We start from the raw sequence: 15,000 nt of genomic DNA, 5'->3' as shown, positions 1-15,000 counted from the left end.
TATATATATATATATATATATATATATATATATATATATATATATATATATATATATATATATATATATATATTGAGTGTAATAGAGTGACCAAAACAGTACTAAAATGTCCACTATGAAGTAGTTATGAAATGTATCCTTTGAACAAATTGATATACTAGAACAAAAAAAATCAAGGCTAAAGCTGCTCAGATTGAACGAGGGCGACAGGATTCCCTCGGGTTTTTTTTTTTTTTTTTTTTTTCAAAGGCACATAGAGATAAATGATACTAATATCGTCTTTAATACCTACTGCATGTCGTGGAAAGCAAGGCATCCTGGAGATCGTCGGCTTCCTACAGGTTGATGAAGATTTTATCGGCTGGAGAGAGTGACATATTAACTAGTGCTATTAATATGTTTTCTGTAAAAGAAAACTATTGAAATGGCTATTTGTCTGTTCGTCCACACATTTTCTGTCCGCCCTCAGACCTTAAAAACTACCGAGGGCTGCAGATTGGTATGTTGATCATCCACCCTCCAATCATCCAACATATCAAATTGCAGCCCTCTAGCCTCGGCAGTTTTTTTTTTATTTAAGGACAAAGTTAGCCATGATCGTGTGTCTGGGCACCGCTATAGGTGTCAACAACACAGGCCACCACTGGGCCGTGGCTGAGAGTTTCATACAGTATTATACTCTGTAAAGAAAACTCAGTTGCGCCGAAGGAACTTCGGTGTATTTTTGTCTTGTTTCATATAGATGTAACTGCTATAATGCAACGAATCATATGAATTGACAGATGTATCTAAGTTTGGGTAACCAATATATCGAATCGAAGTCATGAAACAAAAATGAGTGTCGACCGAGAAGAAGGGCACATGGGTGAGAAATACTCCTGTGGTGGAGATATTTTCCTTTCATACTTAAGTTTCGTCTACAAAAAATTAGAAGCATCAGTGATATAAAACTGCAAAGCCGGTATTTCTTTGTTGAAAACATTCTGAATTGTAAAAAAAAACGCAATATAATATTTTTAGCTATTATTGTTATTAAACTTGTTTGAAGTAGTAATGATCTGTGTGAAAACGTTATTTATGGAATCTTAGTGCATTATTCAATATGATATAAAAATGATTCGGGAATTCTCAAAGATTATGATATTGCTGTGTTGGTGTTTCTACAAAGCACTGGGCTTATAAAGAACGTAACATAACGTCATAGGACATATAAATTAACATAATGCTATGAGAAGCCGAAAGCTTTAGTAAATGTAACTGTGTAATATAAAATACCGAGAGGTGAATAATAAAGTTAAAATCAGTAATCACGAGTAGGACAAAAAATCATCAAGCCATTCGGAAGCTGAGATACTTGGGAAAGAAATCAGTAGGTAGGAAAAGCTGTAAATTGAAAAATATACCGCGGAAAATAACCAAGGAAGGGAACAGTGAATTATGTTTCCATCTTGTAAGAGCAAATGACTAATTCAATATTCGAGGAGGGAAGAAGAAGAAGAAAGAAAAACCTGTCTGTAAGACTAAAGCAGCTAGGACAGAATCTAAGGGTCTGAAGGAAAGACAGAGTGAGCGAGAGTCTGTTTAAGGCGTATAGAGTTGGGGTAATTTTATTACCAGGAGAAATGGACGGCCAGGGAAAAGACGCATGATTGATGTAATTGATTTTTACTGTTCCCTTGCGCTTTGGGAAGAGAGGTCAAAATGCTCAAGAAGGTTCCACCTCAAGGAAAGTGGTAGAACGTCAAAGAGGATTTAATTACAGCTTCTGATGAAGCACTTTATGGCTAAATGAAGTGATATTGTATTTGGAACGATGTATTACTGGATTCCCACTTCTTATTGATTTTACTCTCTGTTTTACTTGCCTTCTCATTAAGGCTATGCTCTCTCTCTCTCTCTCTCTCTCTCTCTCTCTCTCTCTCTCTCTCTCTCTCTCTCTCTCTATATATATATATATATATATATATATATATATATATATATATATATATATATATATATATATATATATATATATATATATATATATATATATATATATATATATATATATATATATATATATATATATATATATATATATATATATATATGTATATTTATATATATATATATATATATATATATATATATATATATATATATATATATATATATATATATATATATATATATATATATATATATATATATATATATATATATATATATATATATATATATATATATATATATATATATATATATATATATATATTATATAATAGTACTTAGGGATTAGTTATGATGTTAGCTTATGACGGGAAAATCCCAGTGTACAATAACTACTTTTTCCATGATTTCTTTTCTTTTCGCTTACAATGTGAGTATTTTGAAGATATGGTGGATGTGGGAGACAGAAGAGAGGCAGCCCTGGGAAATGCCAGTGTGGAAAAGTGCTCTGTTCTGAACTTTTCCTCTTGTTTTCTTGTGGTTTTCTATTTGTCACACACACACACTTGTATATATATATATATATATATATATATATATATATATATGTGTGTGTGTGTGTGTGTGTGTGTGTGTGTGTGTGTGTGTATGTATGTATTCACAAAGGAACCACATGCATACACTATTTTAGTTATCATGACAGATCTATCAAGATCGGCGTAGCCAGCAATTTATTCTTAAGAGCCATACGGATTCGTTCCCCGGATTTCCTAGAGAAGGAATTTGAACTAATCCGTAGACAACTGTCATCTTTGAAATACCCTGACCATATAATTCAGAAAGCGATCCATAAAGCTTACAGAATATTCTATCGTCCCCCGCAAAACAAGACTAGAGGAGACACCCAACAATAAAATTAAAATCCCACACCTAAGAAGGATTAAGACGTTGACACAGACTCTTGGAAATTCTAACCCTTTTGCTTTTACCTACCCAAATACCTTAGCCAAATCCCTGATTAACGTCCAACAAAAGCCAGTCCCCAAAGACACAGAGGTATATGAAATACCTTGCCTCGACTGTGACAAATCGTATATCGGTGTTACTGGTAAGTCACTTCCCCAGAGATTAATACAACATAAAAGGTCAGTATGATATGGCCAACAGAGCTCAGCTGTTTTTAGCCATATAAATAATGATAACCACAGGATAAACTGGGATGCGTCTCGTATAGTTTATAGCAGCAATTGTCGATTCAAAAGCCAAACGGTGGAATCAGCCCTCATTAAACAAAGAAATACGATGAATCTATCAAAAGGATCATGGGACTGAGGTATTATAGATAAAATCTTCCTCCACCTACCGATTAAGAAGATTAAGAAGCTATCAACTGGAGTGACGCAATGGGTGACCTCTGGATTTCTTGGTTTAAATGCCGCCTGTCTGTATTCCTTACTTCATTCACTAACTTGCCGGTAGAGGGAGACAGTTTGGTCTCTGAAATATAGCAATAATTTTCTTCCTTTTGGCGTTTTTATGGGCTCCTTCTATTACGTGGATTTCTGTTTTAACAGAAAATATTTCATAGTTTACACACACACACGCATATATATATATATATATATATATATATATATATATATATATATATATATATATATATATATATATATATATATATATATATATATATATATATATATATATATATATATATATGTGTGTGTGTGTCACGGTGTGTAGTCATATGTATATATATATATATATATATATATATATATATATATATATATATATATATATATATATATATATATATATATATATATATATATATATATATTGGTTTTCTTCCCAAATTAGGTACCTCGGCAAAGGAAATCTGAATTGTGAAGCATTTCTTGCTCATATTAGGTGATACTGAGAATGAATGTCCAGAGTAAGACTTTCTAATTAGGTGTAATAAGCACTAATATGATGTCACTTCTTGATCATTTTTTGTGTCCTTTCAGTGACCTTGGTCACGCATCTAGAGTTAAGCGTAGGGTGCAAAGACTAACAGTGTTAGGTAAGATTGCCTTCAGAGAAGGTATCACTTACAGGTAATTGTAAGCCATTGTCAGAGTTTTAATTTATATTTAGAAACATTTCGAAATTATCTCTTTATCTTTTCCTCTTTTCGAATTCACGCACGTGTTGAGCTTTTTGAATTATCAGCGTTAAAAACGTATATTTATGCAAATAAAGAGATTGAGAATTCATGAAATACCGGATTAATGTATATAAAAGTGAGCTCTTCAATTTTCAGCCTTTGTCATTGGATGATACATAAATCACCAGGAAATTATAGAGGAAAGATATGTATTCATGGAGGAAACGCGGATGATTTTCGGACGCTAAAAACGTTGACAGATTTTCCGGGAACCTCATTCCGTGACCTGGACATTCATATTTCGAAAATTACATTCGTGACTTTTCAAAAGGTCAGGAAACTGGTCATTGGTGAATGAGGACAAAACGTGACCTCAAAATGGTCCCAAATCTTCTATTAATCTTCTAAGACGATGTAATCTCACTCAATTATCTAACCTTCCTGAATGCGTGTCAACTTCCTTGAATCTCGGACAACTTTTACACGAAAATATTCACTAGTCATACATGGTGATTTCTGCGGCAGCTGAATATGGTATTCCAGTGTTTTTCTCGAAAGTGTTTATAATTTCTGATGATAAATAATTGAGTATATAAAAATTATTCCACGAAAAGATCTGTATGCAATTAGGCAATACAAAATTCCATGATCATGAAAAGTACAAAGAGTTTAGGGGACTCTATTGCCCATTGCGCCACTCAAATAAAGCTGGAATAAAGTAGATTTATTATGAGCTATGCAAATGACATCACTAAATCGTTGTAATTCTTTGTGCCAGAAAGTAGGTTACATTGTTAAAAAAAAATCTTTCTAGCTTCCTTTCTCAGGGATAATAAATATAGATACATACCTACACGCACACACATACTGTGTATGTGTGTGTATATATATATATATATATATATATATATATATATATATATATATATATATATATATATATATATATATATATATATATATATATATATATATATATATATATATATATATATATATATATATATATATATATATATATATATATATATATATATATGTGTGTGTGTGTGTGTGTGTGTGTGTGTGTGTGTGTGCGTGTGTGTGTGTGTGTATCAATCAGAAAATATATGCACCAAACGTGAATGGGTTCCTATATGAGAAAATATTAATTTACAGATGTTAGACGCTAACCTCCTTTAATGCTAAAATGTCTATTTGTAATGCAAGTACTGAGTATCAAATTTCATCAGTAGTATGGATTAGATGACTGTAAAACCCTAGACCGACAAGCAAGTTTTTCAGGAGCGTATGACTAATGGTTTGTAATTATGTTCTCATACCAGTTATTTTTAATTGCTATTAAACTTGGACATTTAATGATTTTAGTCATGTCACTATTGCATTTGTTGATCCAAGGTCACTTTGTGCAAAGGAGCTTGAATGTTTAGCGTGCATTAAAGTTGTAAAAATGGAAGCCTTTTAGATGCGAAGTATTCTCGCTCTGCAAGGCTTAATGTGCAAACAATGATTTCATGCTAAGGCTCGGTATGAGTTCTACCGACCTAAAAGAATGTAACTGGCTGATAATGTGAGACTGAAAAACAAGCAACACATTGAAAGCCAATGTTCTTTAGAAAAGCAGGTATGATAGACACGAAATTTTTACAAACCTTGGTTATGGGATAGGACAGGAATTTCATATTTAATCCATCAAGAGGATATTGAAGATGCGAGTAAAGTGGGTTGTTCTGTACAATGGATGCTGTTATTTTCCCGTAATTTTCTTTTTAGGGAACAACCCTTTAAGAGTGAAATTTTCCTAGCAATTGTGTCATTATTTACCAATGAATCAAGAATTTGCTTCACATTTACCATTTCTTACATTCCAACATCCTCCTTGTTCAAAGTAAAGTTTCGTATGATTATATTGGTTATGATATACTCATGACCTCTGGCAATATATTGCAAAGGATTTCTCCGAAAATTGATATCAGTAGCCGAAACCAATGAAAGGTAGCCTTAATGAACAGCTCTAGTGCACACGCTCTTTACTAAGAGAGCAATCAGGGAATATTCTTAATAGACGCTATCTGTTTACAAGAACGTCCTTCAGTCACGGGATTTTTTTCGCTCTATTACAGTAACGCATAAATACAGCAGATCTGAAGGGCTTTAAGTAAGATACTGCGGGAATACAAAACAAAACAAAAAAATGGTGGCCAGTTTTAAACTTTTGTCTATAGAGATAAGTTAAGGCTCCAAAATACATTAAACTAAAATTAGAGTTACAAGTAATGTGATAATTCCCATTTTTTTTACCCATAAAATCAACAAACATGTAAAACTTTTAATGAAAGAAGGTGAATTAAAGGTCGCTATAATTGTGGTTTTATCCTCTACCCTTAGTTATTAATGTGACTCACCAATGAGAGCTGAAATTAGTTCATATACATAATCCAATATATTCTGAATTACTTAAAACACATAATCAGTGCTATGCAAATTCAGTTAACTTTTAAGGAATGGAATCCCAAATTTGATGCAATATTCTCATATCCTTTTATGTCACTTTTGACGTATGATGAGACATATGATCAGTCAGTACCAACTAAGAAGTCCAAAAAATACAGAGGAAAGATGTTATTATTATAGAAATGTTTTCAGCAATTGAGTATTAGAGACTAGAGATGACAAATTCCAGTAAATGTAGACAAATAACAGCAAGTGGTGAAGTTACAAGATATCTCACGCTATACAAACATACCAAATCAAGATGGTTTCAATTACATCATTGACAGTAATGCTGTTTTCCCAATGAATATATATTTTCCAATAAAATTTGGAGGGTAGTTAATTTACTCAAAGGATCAATGACAAAGCCCCTATGAGTCTGGAAGGAATTTCTGTCAAATGACAAAAACAAGAAGAGTCCATCAGCTTTTTTACTAAATGAGTGGGAGCAATCCAAATACGCTCAGAAATGTAACATATAAGAAAAATCTTAATTTTTACTTCAAAGTAAATGAATATATGCCACACCTGAGGTAGCTCAGAAACAATACTGAAAGAGACAGAAACACTCAAGTCCAGTCAGGAAACAGAGGATACTCATGATTCTGCATTACATTCATGATGCAGATTTTCCCCGTAACAACACAATAGTTGTCCAGTTACTCATACCTCCGTGCAACGTCGGAAGTGTGAAAAAGAGTAAAGCAGACGATTTTGTTTTAAAAAGGCGTATTGGGAGGAAGAAACATCCAAGCTAAGTGCATTTTGCCATCAAAAAAAGTTGCAAAAATCTGTTAAGCATTATTTGTACTTCAACCTACACTGGATGCAGTACCACCGATTATTTCATGAGAGGGGGAATAAGAACACAGTGTTAATGACATGTTTGTGCTGTTAGAGCAATTTACATACATCACTCAAGCTGGATCAGCTATTTTTCCCCCTTTCTTTATCCACTTGAGGCTATTCCATCCCATGGAAACTCGTTATGCAAGTTCATAGTGCCCAGCCAATTTTCAACCGATATATACTTCTTATGGATGATGAAAGTATAATTAACATTCAGTGGTTTACCATGGGAAAATCCTGTGGATTCAACCACCAAATAAGAATGCTGTTGTCAGTCATCCTAATCATTAACAGCCAAGTAAATTGTATGAGAAAAATATAAATGTTTATTGCTATTTGTACCCTACAAATCCTATGCATCAACGCAAATTTTTTTCACATTTATTTTTTACCTTATGACCCCCGTTGGGAAAGCCGATGTTTTTTCTCTGTTCTCTTCCAATACTTACGAAAGGGAGGATGATATCGGTATGAGGCTCATATTCTAAAATCACTAACTTGTACCGAACAATCCTGTGTGGGTCAAAGAATCCCACACGCGGCACCTATCAAGTTAACGAAATTACTCATTTTGCTCCATGCGTTATTGAATTTTACAGGTTACGCTTTTACGAACATGTCATTAGGGTGAGTTTGTTATATGTTTACAATGAATAAACACCCAATAACTGTAACGGATAAGAGTCATATTTATTACGAAAAGTTTATACAAAAAAAAAAATATTACCTTGATTATATTCTCCTTAAGTAAATGGTCTCTTGCACTTTAGTTAATCGAGTATGTAAGCATCAGCTATTCGATTATGCACGCGCGTGTTTATATATATATGTATATATATATATATATATATATATATATATATATATATATATATATATATATATATATATATATATATATATATATATATATATATATATATATATATATATATATATATATATATATATATATATATATATATATATATATATATATATATATATATATATATATATATATATATATATATATATATATATATATATATATACATATATATACAAGTAATGAAAAACGACAAATATTTTGAAATCTATAAGCGCTTCATATTCAACGGAATAATGCAAAAAAGATCTGCGTTTTACTAGGTGACATTATAGAAATCCTCACAGGCGCTGTTGCTTATACTTTTAACTTTATTAGAAGAAGATGCCTTGGAAAGATAATTGGAAGGGCCAAGGTAGTCACCCTTCCTTTCCCGTAGAGACTAATCAAGTTAATGACTCAGGGTGGAGGGGGGAAATTTAGAATCTCAAATGACACTCGTGAATATCTGCCATTTAATCAATGAATTCTGTCCGGCGAAGAGGAGGACACAAGACACTGTTGTCAGGGATGTTCTTTAAGAGAAGGGGGAAATTGCTTCAGAAATTTCCACCCCGAATCAAATCGAAGGGATATTCAGAATGCTATAGATAAATGAATAATCAAACAAATAGATAAACAAACGTTCCGCGTTACTGGCCAGAGTTAAAAAGTAATTTGGAATTTGTGAAGGTGAACAAGCCGAATGGCAACCTATGCATTTTGTGATGGGAATAAAGTTACTCGCGAAGGACCGTAGCAGAAAAACAATCAGAGGTCTTTGCACGTTTCCCTTTAACTCTCAGCGTGGAAATCTTTTTAGTAGAGAGTTTTGGGAAGCGAAGTAAGTCTCCCTGACTTAGAAGCTTCTGTCCCCTCGACCATTAATTCCCTGATCCCTCAAAACCAGAGGGAAAACTCTCGTGTTCCCAACAGCCATGGTAACAGGGACCGAGTTATCAGTTTACTAGCAATTTTACCATCTCCGAGATGTGCTCTCGGAAATAGACTTTCGGGAAGACGGTAACATTCAGTAAGACATAACATGTCTTTCTTATCTAACATATCACAAGAGGAACAATTTTGGTATTTTGAAGATGACTTAAGGTTTCTTGTTTTATGGTTACCCTTATATATTTTTTCTCAAGCAGGTTAATAGAGAGAGAGAGATACAACTTTACAGCTTATCTCCTAAAACCTACATTTCAATTTATTTTGATTTCGAATACCCAAAAGCATCATAAACAGAAAACTGGACCATATATATATATATATATATATATATATATATATATATATATATATATATATATATATATATATATATATATATATATATATATATATATGTGTGTGTGTGTGTGTGTGTGTGTGTGTGTGTGTGTGTGTGTGTGTGTGTGTGATACATAACGGACTAAGCTTTATTCTAGCCCTAAAACAAGGAAGGTGTATATTCAGATCAAAGAAAAGTGAGTAACAATTACCGGAAGGGAAGCAGAGAAGTGAATACCTGAAAAGTTTACTTTGCTATAAAACCAAAGCAGAAGTAAGTGTAATAAGGAAAGTTAAAGAAAGGTTTACAGTAATGGCTTGCAAGCTGTATTGCAAAGTCAAAGTAAAAGTAAGATCGCTATTACACTCCGATGTTTTAACCGAACCGCGAAAGAAATACGTCATTTACCTTAGTTGGAGTTACAAATCTGCATTTTCCAATGCCAGGAACGAAAAACAGAGACGTAGAAATTGCTTTCAGTATGAAGAGGAAAATCCCAGTTGCCAGACAGACAGACCTGCTGAGGAAAGCAAGAAATAGCATATGAATATGGAAATGAGGAAGAATGCTCATTTCACATTCCATTTCCCGTCCACCAAAAGGGAATTAAAGCGATTAGATGTAATAATTAAAGTTCCATCTGCATTCCCAACTGAGTTCAGCTAATTAACGGCCCAGTTAACCGGAATGTGGTTGATCAAGCGAGGCATAATGCGTTCTTCTGTCACAAAAACTACTTTCATCACGTCTTTTCTTTTTTTTTAGGCAAATTATATTCATATTTGATATTTTCTGGAGTAATATATTTCTTGGTATTTCCTTATATCTGTAATACTGACGTACTCTCGTTTTCATTTGAAACAATGACTTAATTCCATTATATTTGGCTGCATGTCTTCAGGTGAGCAAGCTAACCAAAACTCATTCCGGATAATTCATTTGTAAAAAGAAAACGTAAGTTTCAAATACGAGTAAGCCACTACTTTACGGAGGTCATCGCTTTCACCGACAGAATCTTTTTTTATTTTACCCCTTATTTATCTGAATCTGAAAATACTTGTTTCTTGTGTGGAATTATCACATATATATCTGCGTTGTTTCTGGAGCCCAAAAGTGACAATATAAGGTTTTAATGTTATTTCCTTAACAATGTTACTTATTCTATTTCAAGCTTCATGTCAAAATACTTCTATATTAGATTTCATTTTGGGGTAAGGTAGTTGCTTTATGTTTTAAATCTTATAGTAAAGTACGGAAAAGATGTTAATCTATTATATTCTTCTGTCTAAGCAGGTGTCTGAGGACGGCAACCGTACTGTTTCTATGGTGAGCATCATTCCTGAGTCTAGCGATGACGGCACGAGTCTGAGGTGTGCTGCCCACAATCCGGTGCTGACGGCAGAGCCTTCCAGCGTCCATCATCTTTCCAGTCACTACGACATGCGACTCCTCAACGTCAACTGTGAGTTGAAGATATGTTTGTTCGTAAGCAATCAGAAATCCATATTTAGAGTCAAGCGTTACTTCCTCTTAAGCATTTTACAAAAACAAAAACATTCGCTTCCTTATATATATATATATATATATATATATATATATATATATATATATATATATATATATATATATATATATATATATATATATATATATATATATATATATATATATATATATATATATATATATATATATATATATATATATATATATATATATATATATATAATATATACAGCAAGAACTAAAATGTAGCTCTCAGCGCGTAGGCATTTCTATCTTTGATTGCGGCGCGGTCTTCTTTTTGAGGTTGTTTGTTTGTCTGGTACCAAGGTTACGTAAAAAATAAAAAAAGCCTTGTGCAAGTTTTTTTTTATTTTTATTTTATCCAAGTTGGGCCTTGTAACTAACAATAAGTGATTAGATTTTGAGAGAAAAAAAAGTATTTTTTTTTGGGGAGTGGGGGCTGTTGGAGAAGGGACATCTCGGGCTAAAGAAAATGAAACCTTACGCATCGTTACCGAAGATTTTGTTACTTAATCTTCAGTTCGTGATCGGCGACCATAGGAGAAATTCTGGAGGAGACAGCAATTTAACTTTTGGAGAGAAGTGACCCTGTGGTGGGCCCGTAAGTGTCCAACCTTGTTTACAGTCACCGAAACTCTTAGCAGCAGTGACTCTTCCACTTTCATGCCACTCCTTATCTTGGATTATTCACCAACCCATCAACCCTAACAAAACTCATTCTATTATACATTTTTTCTATTTAATCTGTGACTGTAAGAGCAGCTTCTTACCACAATTCCCCTAACTCCCAACCCCTATTAACCTCGTTTTTTACTCTCCTCGCGTATCGCAAGAGATTCACAAATGAATACAAATAAGGTATATAATAAAAACTAAGAAGAGATAAAATTACAAATTGAGAAACATTTAAGTCGTTTATTTTAGTCTTTATCTAGTTCTCCTATTCCTCTGTCATGAAAGGTAGCCCCCTAATGATTGCTGATGTCAAGAAAGAACGCAAATTATGTTGTCTTTGGAATAAGAAATAGAACAGAATTTCCACATCTGTTCGTGAATTCATTATTATACCTTCCATCATTTCTCTTTGCGTTTCGCTTCCATCTTGCGAGGCGTGCCCCAACACGCACGGTTAATCCGTCACTCACCGCAAACCATTTTCGAATGCAACGCTAACTGCATCCTTCCTTCATATGCAAACAACCGCAGCGTTTACATATCACGATGCAGCACCAACGGCTGAATGAAGTAGTTTGTCATTGTTGGGCTAAAGACGAAATAAGCCAGTGGAGGATTCAGAGCTACCCTCGCTTCCCTGCCTCTGTCGAGGATTATTCTCAGGCGTGTTGTATTCTACGTATGAACTGGAGGAAAAACGCGGGTCACGTCTCAATCTCGCTGCTTCCATCCATTCATAGGATAATGAGCCCCGCAGAGCAGATACTTAGCCAGTGAAGTCTTTCTATTATTCTCCAGGTTATGAAACTGGTGGTAGGTGGTTTATTTGTTAGATATATTAAAAGCAGCTTGACAGAAGTACCCTCTAATTTGTGTAAAGTATGTGCATGTAAGGGTAAATAATGCATTGTAATTTCCTTGCAATCATTTACTGATTAAGAATTGGCGCTCACGATGAATGTGATGCATTTTCCAAATACTACAATTATTAGTATATACTACATTTATATTTATTCTTGTTACTGTAATTTTTGCCGAGCTATTTATGTTTATGGTACTTTTAAAAGTTATCACAGTTTTATATTCAACACGACTAATAATAATAATAATAATAATAATAATAATAATAATAATAATAATAATAATAATAATAATAATAATAATAATAATAATGCCCAAACATACTGCAAAGAAAGTTGACAATTACATAATAATTTCAACATTAGATAGTATAATATCACAAAGTTCTTTATCCAGCCATGGATCTCTAAGTGGAAATTTTGCGAGAGAGATAATATATCAGTCAGAAATATTTGGTCAAGGACAATCCATAGCTGCCCTTGCCCGTGTCACTACGACACTGGAAATAAAGCGCAGAAAACGTCAAAATTTTTTACGATACTTATTCACCTCGGGTACAAAGCTTGCTGGGTTTCGTCATTCTATTACAACTTTAACCAATGAATCCGCAACTTTCGGCCAAACTTGCAAATCTGTTTTAAACCTTGGATAAATTTTCAGAGGTATATCAAAAAATAAAAATACCTAGAAGGCTCAATAATTTTAAAAAGATGAATGAATCATATTGCATTATTGTCAGCGTAGGAGCAAGTGATTAGTTTCGCGTGGCAGAATCAGGTCTAATTTATCACAATATACTTTACTTTTATGAACGCTTTTATACGTGAGATCACGCAAATTTTGATTGATTTTAAACATTAAGTTAGCCCGAATTCATTTGAATTATCATCTATATGTTGTCATCTCAGTAATCTGAGAACAGGAATTTAAAATAACTTCAAGAATCTGCCGGAAATCTATGGACCTAAGGGCAAACCCTTGTAGTTCTTACTTAACGCTAGCAGTGATTATACTCAATTTTATTATGGTAACCTTACAATGTAGTACCCAAAAATATTTCAGACTTGGAGCCTAACCAATAGAAGGCCGAGACTCATGAAACCAACTATTTTATAAATAAGGCCACTTTCGCTACACTTGTAACGTTGACAATACTGGCGCTAATACTGTACTTAGAGCAAAGTAGATTTCCTTTTTCTACTTATTTATTATTTTTTATAAGCCTTAGCTAAACCTTCAGATTTGCCGAGAAATTTGACGAACATAATCCATTATGGAGAAGGGGCATATACTTTGGTTTGTTTTAATGTATCTGATTATTATTATTATTATTATTATTATTATTATTATTATTATTATTATTATTATTATTATTATTATTATTATCACTTGTAGCTGTTGTTGTTGCTAGTGGTACAAAACTATTCCCGTTAATATTGCTTTATTTGATGAAATTCCGCAATTAATGAATTCTTTGGTATTATCATTGAATGACGTCCTCTAACTTTCCAAAACCTTGAAACATTAAACCCTGCTTCTCATCCATGGCTCTAAAAATCATTAGGAATTAAAAAGAACAATTGCATTTTGTGGTTTTGCTTCGAAGCATAATTTTCTATTAATGCTGGCTGCTAGGTCACGCTTCAATAATGCTCAGTTCCGCGTAAAACGATTAAATATTTCCAGAGTATCTAGCAGTAAATTAATTGCCTTGATTACTTATTTACCTATTACATCCAATTAAAAAGCTCTCCATTATTGCTGGTCATCACCAGAGGCGACCCAAATATAAGGCCGCCTTTTGATATCCTCTGATAATCATTCATTGGCAATTAATATCCTAATTAATCTTCAGTAATTCTATAGATCCATTAAAAGTAATGAGAATGGTCTGTGATTAGTCATTTTTTGACCTCTCGATCGGAAATGAAACCATGGCAGAAAAAATGAATGCTAAGAGACTTTTGTTCAGTTTACCCTGACCTTGCTGTTAATGCACGAGTGAAAACGACTCAAATTATCCAAATAACTGCCAAAATAGGACCAGAATGGTTTAACATGCACCAAGGGACTTAGAAAGTTAAACACAAATCATTAGCAAATTAGCTAATGTACGGAATGAAAAATGGGATATTTCATCTACTTAATAACATATTAATAGCTTTAGGAATGTTTTATCATGCAACAGGTTATGCGATTTTAGATGCAATCCTATTTTCTTGGTGAATTCCCACTGATGAGAGGTCAGCCGACTCGGGACCACATTGCTGGGTTTTTCATCGTCTCTGGAAGCTGGGCGCTTCTGATTTTCAGGCTTTTCACAACTGTAATCGTATATTTTCCTAATGTTTTCTGTAATTCCTGAAAGGATTTCGCTTCTCTAAACACTGG

The 15,000-nt window shown here is 33.2% G+C and overlaps 1 protein-coding gene across 1 annotated transcript in view; it reads left to right on the top strand.

Moving 5' to 3' along the window:
- LOC136826891 (contactin-4-like) overlaps positions 1–15,000 on the top strand; it is a 233,341-nt gene that overhangs the window by 129,723 nt on the left and 88,618 nt on the right. The window contains exon 7 of the mRNA XM_067084424.1: positions 10,840–11,008. Coding sequence (XP_066940525.1) covers positions 10,840–11,008 — 169 coding nt within the window. The remainder of the gene's footprint in view (positions 1–10,839; positions 11,009–15,000) is intronic.

This window comes from Macrobrachium rosenbergii, chromosome 41 (genome assembly GCF_040412425.1).
Source record: "Macrobrachium rosenbergii isolate ZJJX-2024 chromosome 41, ASM4041242v1, whole genome shotgun sequence".
Taxonomy (NCBI): Eukaryota; Metazoa; Arthropoda; class Malacostraca; order Decapoda; family Palaemonidae; genus Macrobrachium; species Macrobrachium rosenbergii.
Note: the sequence above shows the minus strand (reverse complement) of the source record. Positions and strands in the feature narration are given on the sequence as shown.